The sequence below is a fragment of the Neltuma alba genome, unplaced genomic scaffold (assembly GCF_004799145.2).
Source record: "Neltuma alba isolate B1F8T4 unplaced genomic scaffold, ASM479914v2 tig00013319_pilon, whole genome shotgun sequence".
Taxonomy (NCBI): Eukaryota; Viridiplantae; Streptophyta; class Magnoliopsida; order Fabales; family Fabaceae; genus Neltuma; species Neltuma alba.
The window spans coordinates 37,999-54,264 of NW_021637594.1; the positions used below are offsets into that span (position 1 = coordinate 37,999).

General features: G+C 36.3%; 2 protein-coding genes across 4 annotated transcripts; one reads left to right on the top strand and one right to left on the bottom strand.

Annotated features, from left to right (window-relative positions):
• Positions 1–141: 141 nt before the first annotated feature.
• LOC114736211 (serine/arginine-rich splicing factor RS31) lies at positions 142–15,727 on the top strand. Of its 2 annotated transcripts, XM_028923987.1 has the most exons (7): positions 142–171; positions 12,170–12,193; positions 12,534–12,664; positions 14,461–14,573; positions 14,689–14,912; positions 15,010–15,288; positions 15,385–15,727. In XM_028923987.1, exons 1-7 carry the CDS (start codon positions 149–151, stop codon positions 15,413–15,415), a joined length of 825 nt encoding a protein of 274 aa, XP_028779820.1. In that variant the 5' UTR covers positions 142–148; the 3' UTR covers positions 15,416–15,727. The 2 variants fall into 2 exon arrangements, with proteins under 2 accessions (XP_028779820.1, XP_028779821.1); XM_028923988.1 differs by lacking the exons at positions 142–171; positions 12,170–12,193; positions 12,534–12,664 and adding an exon at positions 13,836–14,330.
• LOC114736210 (calcium-transporting ATPase, endoplasmic reticulum-type) lies at positions 794–6,196 on the bottom strand. Of its 2 annotated transcripts, none has more exons than XM_028923986.1 (8): positions 5,897–6,196; positions 3,721–5,200; positions 3,517–3,638; positions 2,927–3,205; positions 2,463–2,846; positions 2,203–2,312; positions 1,830–2,058; positions 794–1,655 (listed from the first exon to the last, which is right to left on the bottom strand). In XM_028923986.1, the coding sequence occupies exons 2-8, from the start codon at positions 5,198–5,200 to the stop codon at positions 1,095–1,097; spliced, it is 3,165 nt and encodes a 1,054-aa protein (XP_028779819.1). In that variant the 5' UTR covers positions 5,897–6,196; the 3' UTR covers positions 794–1,094. The 2 variants fall into 2 exon arrangements, with proteins under 2 accessions (XP_028779819.1, XP_028779818.1); XM_028923985.1 differs by having other exon boundaries at positions 3,721–5,215.
• Positions 15,728–16,266: the final 539 nt, after the last annotated feature.

The window sequence follows — 16,266 nt, forward strand, 5'->3', positions numbered from 1 at the left end:
GTATGGGGTGCTCTTTTGGGAGCTTGCAGCTTCCATGGAAATGTTGAGGTGGCTGGGATAGCAGCTCAGTCACTTTTTGCCCTTGAACCTTGTAACCCAGGAAACTATGTCATTCTCTCCAACATTTATGCATCAGCCGGTCAATGGGATGGAGTTGCAAAGCTCAGGAAAGTGATGAAGGGTGGCCAAATAACAAAGGCGGCTGGCTATAGTTTAATTGAAGATGGAGGCCAGCTTCATAAGTTCATTGTCGAAGATAGATCACATTCAAAAAGTGAGGAAATATTTGCTTTACTAGATGGAGTTTATAGAATAATAAAGCTTCAAAGAAGCACATTTGATTTCCATTCTGTACTTGATTTGAACAGCTACTCATAGTATGCATTATTATGGTGGATTCCCCCATGATATAATTGTAGACATGAACTGCGTGCCGATTCCTATTTGATCTAGAAAATGATTGCCAAGATCAACTTGAAGAAAATGGAAGACTTTCCGTTGGGGGAAAAAGGGTTGGCTGGTTTATAAAAGATGATAGATCAGTCAATCATAAACGTTCACATTAGCCATATACATTCTTAAGCGCAATACAGTCATGTTCATGATTATCTTTAGCTATTGGACACTCCAGGCCCAGGGAAGTTAAGGGTCAGTTCTATTCATATTCTTAATAATTTTTCTATTCATGCTTGGCCTTTAAAGTGTCAAACATTTATTAACTTATTTTGCATGTTAAGAATGGAGTTCTACGTACTTGAAATATATCACACAAACCGGTTAAATGCTGCGGGCATTACAAAACTCCACTATTTTATAACCTAAAACCAAGTATCAAAATATTCACAACTTATAAATTTTATTAATCTATAGATAAATTTTTTTGGACGCAGCCAGCATTTCTTTATAGTCAAGCAATTAAAAAGGACATCAAAATTAGTCCTATAATGATTGTAAGAAGTCACCTATTTCTGGCCACCTGCAAATGAACCATGCCTTTTCTCCTAAAGAATGAATTTTATCAAAGAATTTGGTTTGATACACCCATCAACCTCTTGTGCTGCTTTTTTTTCACCGACCGTTACCGAGAGACTCCTTCATGCTGTTTTCTCCTTTCTCACTGTCCTACTCCTCCTCGCCACAAGTTTCAGAACCTCATCAACAAAAATTACAGGTAAAGAAACTAGGATGACCAAAAACCATTCTTTGAGACTTAGTGGAACAACCCCAAACACTTCAGCAAGAAATGGAACATAGAGGATGAGGCAATGGAGTCCTAGTGATACTGTTGTGGCTACCAAAAGCCAAGGGTTCCTCCACGGGGGCATTTCATACAAGCTGTTCTCTTCAGATAAAGCATTGAAAGAGTTAAACATCTCAATTGCCACCAGGACTGAGAGAGACAGAGTCATGGCCTTCACTTTGCCTACTGTAAAGTAATCACATGGATTTGAGAATGTGATCAGGCGACCCCCACTAACTGCAAATGGAGAAGCAGTAAAATTTGACCATGAATGACACTCCCCCCAGTTGCGAAGCTGAGAAAATTCTATGATTGTATGCCCATCACTGGCCAGATTGATGCCAAGAAAAGATGCTTGCGTGTACCACAGGACAAAAATGCCCACTGTTGCAATCCCTACATAGGAACCAATTACCTGCCAAGAACATGGTCATGAGCGTGTCATTTGAACAAGGTTTAATCAGATTAGAAGAATGATAACATGAGGGTTGTATGCATCCTGAAAACCAAAATGATATGGAATAACCAGGAAAACTAGAGCCATGCATGATCTTAGATGAAAAATGAGATAAACTTGAGCATTGTTTACCAGATAACGGAAAAGAACCCATGAACTGATGAGAGGTTCATCAGTTTTACGAGGTGGCTTCCGCATTATATCAGCATCAGCTGGGTTAAAACCCAGAGCTGTTGCAGGAGGCCCATCGGTAACCAAATTCACCCACAGAAGTTGCACAGGTATCATACATTCTGGGATCCCCAAGGCAGCAGTCAAGAATATAGATATCACTTCTCCAACATTAGATGATATCATGTATCTGATGATCACGCAAATGTGAAGAACTTGTCTTGATCAGTCATAAGGAATAAGTATTTAAGCATGCCAAAGACAAATTCCACCGAAAAGTGTGCATTACATGTTTATATATCTAATCATGATTGGTTTTTCGAAAGAAGCATACCTAATAAAGGCTTTCATGTTATTGTAAATAGAGCGACCCTCAGAAACAGCTGAAACAATGCTATTAAAGTTGTCATCTGCAAGCACCATATCTGAAGCTTCTTTTGCAACCTGCAATATTATGCAAACATTAAAGATAGTCAGAGCAGAATGAAAGTACAAGCACTTCTCGGGTGCATTAACTCCCAAACAGTAACTTTAATTTCTAGTGCTAAAACACACAATGTGTCTAAGATGTAGACAAATATATTTCAACTTTACCTCAGTTCCAGTTATGCCCATGGCGATCCCTATGTCAGCAAGTTTAAGAGCTGGAGCATCATTCACACCATCTCCAGTCATTGCAACAATCTCTCCCATCTCCTTCAGTAACCTCACAATCTCTTGCTTGTGTCTTGGCTCAGCCCGAGAGAATACCTTGCTTCCAGGTCTTGACAACATTTTAACTCTTTCAGAAGGAGAAAGAGAGATGAACTCCTTGCCTGTCAGACTTCTCTCTGCAAGATCCTCATATCTGGAGAACAGATTAATTTCCCGACAAATAGCTTCTGCGGTGGACTTGTTATCTCCAGTTATCACCATAACTCTAATACCAGCTTCCCTGCAATCCTCGATTGCCCTATGAACTTCCTCACGAGGAGGATCCTGATAAATGTAGTAATATATTAAACATACTCCAAAGAAGCTGTATGACAGACTGGAAAAAAACTAAGGCGTGAACTTACCCTTAGACCAACAACACCAACAAATACTAGATCACTTTCAATGGATGCGTAGCAAGTAGGATCAAGCAATTTCTTGTGAGCAGGATGATTTTCAGCATAGTAGTCCGAAAATTCACCCAAGTCATCCTTATATGCCAAACCCAGGCACCGCAATCCTTTTGAACTCATCTCCAGGAGTCTTGAAAACAGTAGTTCTCTGCATTGCTCATCAATTGGAACCAGGGATCCGTCAGCCAGTTGCACATGTGAACTACGTTCAAGTAAACTCTCAACAGCTCCCTGCAACACAAGTAAAATCACTTAACAGCTTTAATGGCAGCAAAAGATGAGATTAGGCATCAAATATGTTACAGTTATGGAACGAGGGATATCAAAATAACTGCCAATTTATATCCAGAACGTGTCTGGATGCAGGAAAGATAAACAAATTAGAGAGAAATTTGACCTTGACAAAAAAAACAAAAGAAATGAAATTTCTTTCTTTCTTTTTCCCCCCTTCTTTGGGTGGGGGTGGGGCGGGGGGGAGAGCTTCAGACCTATGCTCCCACCTCTTAAAAAAACAATATGAAGATAAAGTTGGGTCAAGTCACCTTAACCAGAAGCCGATTTCGCCCAGTTGGTTCACGAACAATAACACTCATTGACTTCCTAATTCGATCAAACTCCAATGTGGCAACTCTTTTGGATCTTCTTGTCCACCACTCACAACTTCCTGCACAAGCAAAACAAAATATCAAATTGTTATTCTGAGGCACCTTCACAGTCCATCTCATCTATAAAGTCCACTTGCTCACCTAACTTAACAGTGTTGCTATCAATCAGGTAGCTAGCAGCAACTTCTGTATCCCGAATTCTGTTCCTTGCCTTGTTATCTGGGACTCCCATCTTCTCAACCAAAACCTTAAGAGCTGCTTCAGTGGGCAAACCTGTAGCCCGGAAAAGGCGACCATCAAAATGAATCCCAGCATCATTACAAATGGCACATATTTCTGCCATGGCCTGCAAGTTGGCGTCCATGGTATAGCAAGTCCAATCCACGATTCCCCCATCTCTAGGATCATAAGTTGAGCCTTCAACACGGATGACTCGAGAAGCAGTGGTTTTTCCTCCCAAAGTAAAGAACTCTGTCACAGACATCTGATTTGTTGTCAAAGTACCAGTTTTATCAGAACAAATAACGGTTGTGCATCCCAGAGTTTCTACACTTGGGAGCTTTCGCACAATTGCATTCTTTTGTGCCATCTTCCTTGTACCAAGGGCTAAACAAGTTGTGATGACAGTGGGAAGGCCCTCAGGGATTGCAGCTACAGCCAGGGCGACAGCAATTTTAAAATAATAGGTGCACTTCTCAAAAGAAAATTTGATGTTTGAAGGCCATCCATCCACAAGCTCCCAAGAAAGGAAATTTTTGTAGTTTATAACCCACACAGCAAGGCAGACCAGCCCAATTGCAGCCGTAAGCTGCCCACCAAACTCATCCAGCTTCTTCTTTAAGGGGGTGTCACTATCCTCCAAGGAAGCATCATGAATTTGCTTCTGTATCTTCCCAATTTCAGTGTTCATCCCAGTGGTGATAACAATACAGAGACAGCTCCCATTGACAACAGTGGTGCCTGCAAAAACCATATTTTCTTTGGCCTGCAACTCACAGTCATCCATGAAAATAGGATTTGTGCCTTTCAAAACAGGCATTGCTTCTCCGGTTAAAGAGCTTTGTTCAACTCTCAATGTTGAGGTTTTCAAAGCCGCAACTCTCATGTCTGCAGGCACTTTATCTCCTACATGCAATTCCACAATATCACCAGGAACAAGCTCTCGTGCAGGCAAATCGGGCACAAAGTACCCATCTCTTAACACCTTTCCAGATTCACACTGCAACTCTTTGAGAGCTTCAAGTGCCTTCTCAGCGTTGTTCTCTTGCCAAACTCCGACAATGGCGTTAAGTACTAAAATCAAAATTATCACAAGTGGCTCCACATAAGCTTCAAACCCAGACTCCCCTGATTCACTTCCATGCAAATAAGCCAGAATGAATGATATAAAAGCTGCAACCAGAAGAATCTTCACAAGCATGTCATCAAATTGCTCTAATACTAGTTGCCACAAGGGCTTCCCGTTCTCTTTTGCTAACTCGTTCCAGCCATATCTCTCGCGCCGCTTCTCAACCTCGAAGGTATTCAAACCCTTTTCAAGTTTAACACTATACTCTCTCAAGCACTGTTCAACAGACCATGACCATGCAGGAAACGGTTTATCTTCCATTGAAGTTTTCATCTGGAAAATAAAATGCTGGAAGCAGATCGGACACAGATAAGTAATCTGTATGAACCAGGGGGAAAATTCGCCAAATCTATGATTTTATTTTTATGGTATGCCTCAGTAACCATCACATAAATCGAAAAATGATAACCGTTTTCTGTTTTTTTTTTTTTTGGTTAAAAAAAATCTTTCTTTCGACGAATATATTAAACCGAATTAATTAATTTCGAAAGAAAAATCAGTGGCAATAACCGGTGGCCATCCAAACTATGAGACCGTCTAATGAATCTGAAACGGTTCCATTATTTAACTCTGGTTCCAATAAGGCTCTGTGATCCATCACGGATGCAAATAACCATAATGTTTGAAGTTTTCAAGTGAGAAAAGGTGAAAAACAAGGTTGTAATAGATGAAACACGGATTAAAAAAATATCTCTATGAAGCATGTATTGCCCATGATATATAAAAGGGGAATTCAAAACAAAAGGAAGGAAACTAAAATCTATGAATTGAAGTCACGTATCATAAGAGGAAAGAAACAGTTTTTTTCTTTCTTTTTGCCAATAAGAGGGAAGCAGTTTCAAAACCAGAGCAGAGCGAAAACAAACAAGACCCAGAAAGCTTTTCTGCAAACCACAAACTCAAGGGAAACGAACTTCCAAGTAAAACAGAGATGAACCTCAGCCAAAGCAAAAACGTTAGAACACATACCCGGACGACCCACGAAATCTATGAGTGCGTTGAAAAACTAACAGACAGTGGGTTGTTTAATTTGCTGGAAAAGAAGGTGACTTGTAGCATTAGAAGAAACCGAAGACGTCAAAGTCTGTAGCTTGAAAACAAAGCAAAGAACGATTAGACCTGTGATTCCGTGAGAAAACCTTTTGTCCAAGAAACACAGAATTTTCCTGTTGATTAAAGGTCAAGTCTTAGCTTCGAATGAAAACCTTTTGGAATTTCTATCTAACTCTTTTTGAAGCTTCAAGCTATTGCGGTAAGTGGCGACTCACAAAATTTTGGAATCTTCTTCCACAGAGTTCCTCATGCGCTGTGGCTGTGAGAGCGGCCAAGGGTCAGTCCGTTACTTATTCTCTGAAAGTGGGATATGTGAAGTTACTGAAATACCCTTGAAGTATGGGACAGGCTTGAGTACGACGGTACAAGCCTTTGACTTCTCTTTTCCCCGCATCTGTTGGCAACACACCTGCGCGGCAATGTGCCTTGTGCCCTGCGCAACGGTTTGCTCGGCCGAACAGATCGTGATCATTTCTTTTTTCCGTCAGAAAATATTAGTCCCTCTTATCTGAATAAAAAAATTAGATAAATTAGATTTGATTCTGAATAAAAGATTTTTAATCTATGTTATCTCTTAATTTTGTAATTTTTTCTTAAAATATTCCACATACTTATAAGAAGATTCTATCAACAAATAACTTCAACACACATAATCAAATATGGCATTTCAAAAAAGTTAATACACATTTGTTACAAATAATAAATTTAATTAATTTCTTAATATGTATAAATTAATTATTTAACTCTTATACTAAAAATTGAAGATAATATATTATTATAAAACAAAATTTATGATCACATGAAGGTGGAATTTCTATATGCTACTATTCATTAACGCATGCTTAAACTCAAAAAATGTATCTTATATTAAATATCAGACGTACTATGCTAACAAAAAAAAATCAGATGTAGTAAAAGATGTCGGAATTTCTTTGGAACAAATTGTTCTAGTTACATAATTTCAAATAATTTGAGAAGAGACTGTGTAACGATAACTTGTTCATAAATCTATACATAGAAGAAATGATTCAAATGTTGTTTGGAAAAGGGAGAGGAAAAAAAAAAGGTGAATTTAATTTGAACGAAGAGGGGGAAAAGAGAGAGGAGGAAAGACAGAACAAAAGTGAAGAAATATGAGGCAGCAAGTGAACTGAACCCCAGCGGACAGGGACAGCCTGGGAATGAAGTAAATGGAGCTGTATTTAATTAATTGGTAACTAATTTATGGCATTTCATCAAACAACCTCAGAGTCGTCTTCTACCACTCTCCTACTTTGGATTTGTTTATGACCGTTTGGCGTTTGGTGACGGGTGACAACCTATCATTAAAGGGCAAATACATATATGTGTGTATATATATGAAGTCAATCATAGTACCATAATAAGGCCACCTCTAAATAAAAACTATCTAGTATCTAATATTTATAAAATATAGATGGGCCTTGTACCCTAATAAAACCAAATATATCTTTAAAGTTTTTTTAAAATATGAGGTCGTAAGTTTGAATCTTTCATGAAAAATGTAGTCAGTAAGTAAATGGTGAGAAAAAAAAATAATGGGAAAAAATTTTTAAAAAAAAGAGGGGGGGAAGGGACATGAGAGCGTGCTGAGTAGGTTGGCATTAGAGGCCACGTTAAGTGAGTGTATTATTATTGTTAGTGTGTGCTGTGGGGGGCGTGTGTGTGTGTGTGTAGGTGTAGTTATAATTAGTATAACAGCTAAGATCAAATGCGGAAGCAAATATGATTAAAGTGGCCTCCGCTTGCCTCCTGCAAAATCTGCAACACACCCAACATATCATGGCTTTACCCTTCGCAATCCCCCACACACAACTCTTATTCCGTTATTACATAATTCTCCCCTGCCACTCTTCCAGCTTTTCTTGCCCTCTCTCTTTCCTCTCCTTTTGACTTCCTTCTTTTTGAGTATTGCGTACTCACGGACGTTATACTATGCTACCTCTTATCTTAAATATAACAATTAATTAATTAATTAATTAAAATTTAAAAAATAAGTTAAATTAGTTATTTATAATAAATAAGTCTTATCTTTCTCAAAACATTCTGACCAATCAAGTTTATTACCTTGAACCATCATTATTAGAAGGACTATTATGGATAAAAAATGGATAAATATGAGAGACAAAATGGATTGAAATTTTATATTTAGAATCAAAATAAAAATTAAACAAAACCTCACATTAAGAACCGGAGATAGCACTACTTCTCAATTAAGTAATTTAAAAAAAATTAAAAAAGTTACTAAATTATTTTAAAATATCTATATTTATCATTTTTTAATTAATTTGTTGCATTTATAAATTGATATATAATTTAATGATACATATAAATATTTTAAAGGTATCATATAACATATGTTATAATTAAATAATTTAGTAACTCTTTTAATCTTTTTAAATTAAATAATTAGGTTTTATATTAAGAGTAAAATATAACATAATATATAGCTCAGAGATTGGAGCAAGTCACGAGCACGCCGAGTGATAAGTTGTTGATGAAAGAAGATGTAATAGTAAAAAAAAATGCCCGCGAAATAAACAAATTTAGAATATAAAAATAAATAAAATCATACGAATACGATAAAGGAATATTCAACTTTACGCCATAGTTGTATTATAATTATAATTTAATATGCGTATGGACTTTCTGCGCAAAAAGACACCTTCCGCGAAGCTTCCTCATACTCCTTTTCAAGTCACGCGGTCCATTTCAGAAGATTCTGGACATTGAGATGTAGTGGGATTGTCCTCTTTGTGTGATTTTTTAAACAAAAAAGATAAATAAAGTCAAATCAAAACATTATATGTTTTAAAAATTGGACCAGAGGTTGAACCTCGATTGTTATGGTGCAAACTAATAACATAATAATTGAAGAAAAATAATCATCTTATAGTACCTATATGTTTAAAAATGAGTCAGGGATGATCATATGAAATTTAAATATGTTTAGTTAATAAGATTTAAATAATATCTTGACGGAGATTTAAATATATGGAATTAAGTGGAAAGCATTGTAATTAAATAGGATTTTATTTAGATCTCCAATAAAAAAAATTAACAATCAATTTCATATTTAAATAATATCTTAATTGATATTTGAATATATTCAACTACATGTTAGTATTATCCAATTATTAATCTAATCAATATACTAATCCATACATTGCATGGGAAAAAATGTCTAATTATATGTATAATGTGTGTGTGCATATAACAGAAACAAACATATAATAGATATCGTCATCGATATCATAATAACATAATACTACTTCCAATCTTTAATATAAAATCTAATTAAGTAATTTTAAAATATTAAAAAATTAGTTAAATTAATTATTTATAATAAATAACTGTTGTCTTGTTAAACTCCCAAAAAAAAAAGTTATGGGTTCCGATTTATGATGGCTTAATTCCAGTTCAGCTTAATTTAATTATGAAATAAATCCAAATTGAACCCTAATAAATACAATTAATAATTCTAGTTTAGCTTAATTTAACTATGAAATAAATCCAAATTGAACCCCTAATAAATACAGGTAATAGTTTAACTTGTCTAATCTTTAAGCCTAAGTCAACTTTTTTTTTTTTGGTGTAAATAAAAATTTAGGTGAATTGGTTTCTATGAATTCCCTAGGGTCAACACGTGCTTATAATTTCAAAAATACACTCTTGTGAGTTATGAGCTAATCTTTTACTAAATAATAGGTGAAAATTTATACACCAGAGAGTCTGCTTAATTGATGTCGGCCGCTTCTTCCTTCCTATTGGAGCTTTTTTTAAAAAAAGGTTTGCACTTTAGGTGGGGGCAGGAATAATTGGACAAAGTTGAGACTTGGGGCTAATAAACTATGTTTGCTCTTTTGAATTTTTCACCCTTCTCTTTCTGTTAGCTTCCATCACCTCAATTCGCGCGCCTTTTCTTTTTTGACATTATGTTATTCCTATGGCTAGTGCAATTTGTTGTCAAATTGTTGTGCTAACACACTTTTGAATTTTCAGCCCTTTTTTGTTTTTGTTTTCATTTTTCCATTTTTATAATCATATTATAATTGTAGAAATACTTCCTCGCACAACGTGCAGCGTTTGAGACGAGTTATAAATAACATTTTGTACAAAAATATTATTTACATGTTATAAATAATATAACTAATAATTAGTTTAAAGATATGGGAAAATGCAGTCAGATAAAAGTCATTAAAACGGTTACTACTGTTTCTTATTTTGGGCCAACAAACTATTTACTACTTATTTATTAAACTTTAGTCCGTTTTGTACGAATAATTGAAAATGAAGAGTGAGGATTATAATTGAGAGAAAATATGTGTTAAAAAAGATATCTAGCATGAGCGATTTCTTATCCCATCGTATTAGGTAATCTCATATAGATAGGATTGACTCATGATATTTCCTAATCTCACATATACAGATTTGTCTAATTCCAAATATCAAATAATTACTCATGCTAATCAGTCTTTTAATATAGTTTTTTTAACTCTCAATCCCCATCCTTAACCTTAATGCTTTGTACCAGCTGCGACCTTTGCTCATATAAAGAGCTGCAATTTTATTTTTCATTGTGCGAGTTAGGTTTCTCAGGACCCAAAAAAGAGAAGTGTCCCTTTCATTGATTGTTGCTAAATTTTTTTGTTTGTTAGCACACCTCAAGATACTGTCAGATACTAAATACAGACATATTTATAAAAAAAACTAGCTTTTTTTTGTTGCTAAATTTAATCCTTATTAGTATTGCTGCTGGATCTTGTTATGACTTAATACGGGTTTTGTAATTACTAAATCATGTAGAGCATCCAAACTGGATTCTCCATTATTATAAAATTACTTCCATTGCAAAGGATTCGTTGATGATTCATCATACTCAAATGTTTGAATTCCCGGGCGAAAAATGTGTTTATATTTAGTGTTCATTGTTCAATTATCCGTGAATGTGATTATCTCCCATGAGAAAACACCAATAATACATCATATTATGCTTAAAAAACCAGGATCTATTAATTAAAAAAAATGTACACAAACACATAAATCTCATTTTATACATATATAGTGGGGTATTATGAGACAAAATAAATCTACTCGGGTTCAAACTTGGTACAACCCAAAGTCATCATTCTCTTTAATTTGCACAATCAAAAAAGTATTCCTAGAGTCTACAAGAAGATGATAAAAATATGGGATTGTATCAAAAATTATGTAAAAAAAACGAGAATATCTTCTGGTGTCAAGGGAATTACACGGAGAAAGATTAAAAAAGAATCCATCTAATTCACCTATGCTTAAAACAAAAACTTCCCCGATTATTATGTAGATATGTGATCAAAATTCGTTCCTTTATTTTTTAAAAAAAGGGGTTCTCCATTATTTGGGTGGCACTTCTGGTAAAAGTAAAAAAATTTTGGTCGACACATTATTATTTGATTTCAGGCCTCTAAATGTGACCGTTGTCCGCAGCACCATCCCACTTCTAAAACATAAAAGCAAAAACGGAAGAACCATCCCATCTCTCACCTGATTCAGAAAGTAAAAGAAAAAAACAGTTAGATGTATTAAATATGTTTGTTTATTAAATCAGTTACATGGGACAGGTGTCACTCTCCTATTATATTACATTGCCTATATATGGGATACAATAGTGTTCAGAAATTAATGGTTAGAGCAATATTATTTTATTTATCCACTCCTTTCTGAGAAAAAACTTAGTTGATTAGATAGAAGGTCTTATGGGTTAAGGAATAGATGACAAAGGAGTACGTAGATAAATAAGATCAATCATCAATCATTAAAATTTATTTATAAAAAATTCGCAATTTAAATATCCAGAAGCATTATAAATTATGTTTTCTTAAAAATGAATTCTCATATCATATCTCATTGGTCAACTTTCCTCAACAGTTTTTTTCCCGTTTTCCCCCCTCGTTTTGGATGGTAAATGGGAGAATTCAGGCCATAACTGGCTATATTTCTATGATAATAAATAAATGGGTCTTTGGGTGGGCCATTCTTGGGCTGCAAACAAAGGAGCCCATTTTTGCCGAAGGCCAGAGACCAGCAGCGAAATTAGGGCTTCGTTTTATTCGAACTGCCCATGGTATAAGACCAGTCATCATCCCGTCGTCTCCCCGGAATCTCTGTATTCCTGAGCTTTCGAGGAAGGGAAACAAATTCACGATTTTTCAGGTTCGCGTTTTCTCTCGCCCCTTTTATCTTCTCCAAAGCATTGATTAGAAGTAAAAGCTTGTCTTTCCGAAGGTCTTGGAAAAGAAAAAAGTTTTCATCTTGTGGAAATTTGAGGGAGCTATTCGTTTTTGGTTGTGTGTAGAGGAGCAAGAGAAAATGATCCAGCGGTGATTAGCATCTGTCGGTGTATATTCTGCTCATAGCATTGGAAAATTGAGAACCTTTAGCGGGGGTGACTGGTTTCGGGATTTTAGGGCTAGGGCGTGGAGGCTTTGAGATAAATTGGTTTGATAGTTTTGTTCTGATCTCGACGATTGATGTTATCTCTTTGTTTCTGAAGGCTACTTGGTGGAATAGTTGCGAAGATGAGGCCGGTTTTTGTTGGGAACTTCGAGTACGATACCCGTCAATCTGAGCTGGAGCGCCTGTTTGCTAAGTATGGGAGGATAGAACGCGTAGACATGAAATCGGGTAAACATTTCTGCTCAATCGTGTATTAGTATCCAAGAGGTCATCAAGCCTGTTATCTCCTTCTTTTGGAAGGAAGTTTCCTGGAGTCTCTTAAATTGCTGATCCCATCCTTTACGGTTTTTTGGGATTATAGGCAGTGTTTGATAAGTTTTAGTGTAGTGAGAACACGTTCCAAAGTACCTATACATTTAGTCAGAAAGATATTTTTGTACATTTATGAGTGATGACACTGCATGTTGCACCCTTTTTTACCCAGTTGATCACGCAATCAGTGATTCTATTTAGATGTAAGAAACACCTTGCGGTTGTAAATTTTAAATTTTCGTCGGCCGTGCACCATCTTTTTCACTCATTCTATATCATTCACGTTGGCGAAACCTAACCTTAAGATTGTCATAATGTAAATGTTTTACATGGTCTCATTCATTATAACCCGAGTTTGATACTTGCGCCCTCAGTTTTCTTAGAAGTTAGAAGAGGAGAGTTAGTACAATTCTATATCACGTATGCTCTTGTAGGGCAATCCTTTATTGAATGCATTTGTTGTGCAATTGGCAGGCGTGTGAGAGCTCAGCTTACTTTGAACCTACCAGCCTGAGCTCTCCTTTCTGCCACTATTAGTTTCAGATCACTGGTGGAAGGCCTGTCATGAGGTGTTTGTCTGATATCTGTTATATGGCATTTTAAATATAATGAAGTGCAAACCCCCCCCCCCCCAAAAAAAAATTTAGATCCTTTTTTTTTTATAGATCCATAATTTACAATCCAGATTATTCATAACCTTTAGCATCTATTTTAGGATTGTGTGGCATTCTGGATGATATCCCGAATTTATATGGGGTCTTTCAGCCAGCGTCAGCATCACTTAGGGCTTGTAATTTTTTTTTAAATATATTAGATTGAGTATGGAGTGAGTATGTCACTTCTAATTTTTTAAAGTAAGTTCTGTTGATAAAAAATTCTATGAAAATACCTTTATCTTAATCAGAATGTCTTAAGCAGATTCTGAGAACTAAGATATTGAAACCAGGATATTTGGATATGGATGTAGGGCTGCATTTATGGGTTGTATGTTCCATTCCTAAATCCTAGTGGAAAATATGTGGCAGCCACAAAAAAATTGCAATTCTTTGGGGAAATCCTCCATATTTAAGTGTTTCTTTTGACGCAGGAACCTCTACTAAGGGAAAATATGCTGAGCTCTTTCTTGGCTTGCCAACTTCTCTGCCAAACTTTTTTTGGAAGGAAACTTCCTGCCTGTCTGCTCTCCCTCTCTCAGATAGCATCATCTGCACTTTCTCACCTGATCATCAGTCACTCACTCACCTCATCGCTTTACATTGCCATTTTACCAGATTGATCATAGTGGGATCATCGTTCAATTTATTAAGCCATGCCTACATTGACTCAAAATAGGGGATCAATGAAACACTGTTATGCAATGCCATGCCTACATCTACTGAAAATAGGGGATCAATGAAATCTATCATGCCATGCAATGCCTTATCTTACTGAATTCACTCGTGCTGTCTGAATGGAGAAGCATGCTTTGCAATGACAATCCCAGATCTGAATTTTGGATTTAAATCTTTTATTGCAATCATGATTTTGTTCCTCATTGAACGCCTCTACCGCTTCATGTGCATCAGCCCTCCCGTATATGCAGGTGTTGTATTCAGTTGTTCCTGACAGGGAAAATAAAATCCTGATTTGGCTGATGTACTGCTTGGTGAGGGATGATATGCTAATGCCTTCCATCATCACTTGTGGCTCTAATATCAGTGCTGTTATTGCAGGTTTTGCATTTGTTTATTATGAGGATGAGCGTGATGCTGAAGATGCAATTCGTGCATTAGACAATTTTCCTTTTGGTTATGACAAGCGAAGGCTGTCTGTAGAGTGGGCTAGAGTATGATAATATTCTTATGAAAAATTCTTGTTTTCCATATTCTTTTTATTGGCAGGTGAAATAAATTCCTGCCCAAATATTATTTAATACTTACTAGCTGTTTTGGTACTTGCAGGGTGAACGTGGTCGTCATCGAGATGGGTCCAGAGCAAACCAGAGGCCCACCAAAACATTATTTGTGATTAACTTTGACCCAATCCGCACTAGAGTTCGTGATATAGAAAGGCACTTCGAACCATATGGGAAAGTTCTTCATGTTAGGATTCGCAGGAATTTTGCTTTTGTGCAGTTTGAATCACAAGAAGATGCTACTAAAGCTCTTGAGTGTACACATATGAGGTCAGTGATTAGGCTAAGATATTTCTCGGTGAGTTTCTTTCTTGTTGGTTTCCTGTTCATGGCACGGGGAATAAAATTTCTAGTCTCGTTCTCGCAGCAAGATACTGGATAGGGTGGTTTCAGTGGAGTATGCTCTGAGGGATGACGATGAGAGGGGTGACAGATATTATGACAGCCCCAGAAGAGGGGGATATGGAAGATCACCCAGTCCAGTTGTTCGTAGGCGACCTAGTCCTGATTATGGTCGTCCACGCAGCCCTGTGTATGATAGGTACAATGGACCAGCATACGATAGACGTAGGAGTCCCGATTATGGGAGGCCAAGGAGTCCCGATTATGGGAGGCCAAGGAGTCCTGAATATGGCAGATACCGCAGGTATTGTTTTTGCAGTCGATTTGAAATCGATCTTCTTGCAATTTGGTTGTTCTGTATTTCCATCTCGAACTAATTTGTTCTGCAATTCATCTACAGCCGCTCACCAATCCGAAGGTCCCGCACCTGAAAGATGTCTGATGATGTGGAATGAAGCAGGTTCCGGTGGTTCTTCTTAGTCACTGTGTTGGAATAGAAAGTAGTGCGATCTGTAGGGAAGCGAACCCCTCGCGGTACAATTTATGGTTTGCTTTTTGTATCTAAAAATTAAGAATTTGGGGCTGATTGTGCTTTTAGGACTCGATATATAGCTTGTTCAAAAGTAGGGTTGGTTAGTAGATATTACGACTGTGACGTGTTCTGCAATGATTCATGGCTTTCCATTTTTGTGGCGGAGCACAAGTCTTGAATGGTAAACATGGAAGGGGTCGCTGCCGGCAAACATTTATGAGCGTAATTTTAATTTTAATCCATTCATAATAGCGTAGGCCTACCATGTATATTTACACTTCAACTTGTATAGCGCGATGTTAACCGTATTATCATAAAGGTCCAATAAGAAACATGTTATCAGGCAATCATCATTCATCCCTCGCCCCCCAAAATACATTGTGATACGAGAGTAAAATCTAAAATATTCAATGTGCGAAAAAACGGACAGAAATTATGGTGGGGTTAATATAATCTCTAGTTTTTTAAGTTTAACTTCTACTACCTCTGATCTTTAATATAAGATCCTGTTTGATTTTTATTTTGGTTCGAAATATAAAATTTCAATTCATTTTGTCTCTTATATTTATATATATATATTTTTTCAAAATAGTCTTTCTAATAATAATAGTTTTAGTTAATATACTTGATTAGTAAGGATATTTTAGGAAAGGTAACATCTATTTAAGACAAATAACTAACTCAACTTACTTCTTTAATCTTCTCAAATTAGTTAACTGGTTCTTATAATTAGGATCGGAGGTAGTAGTT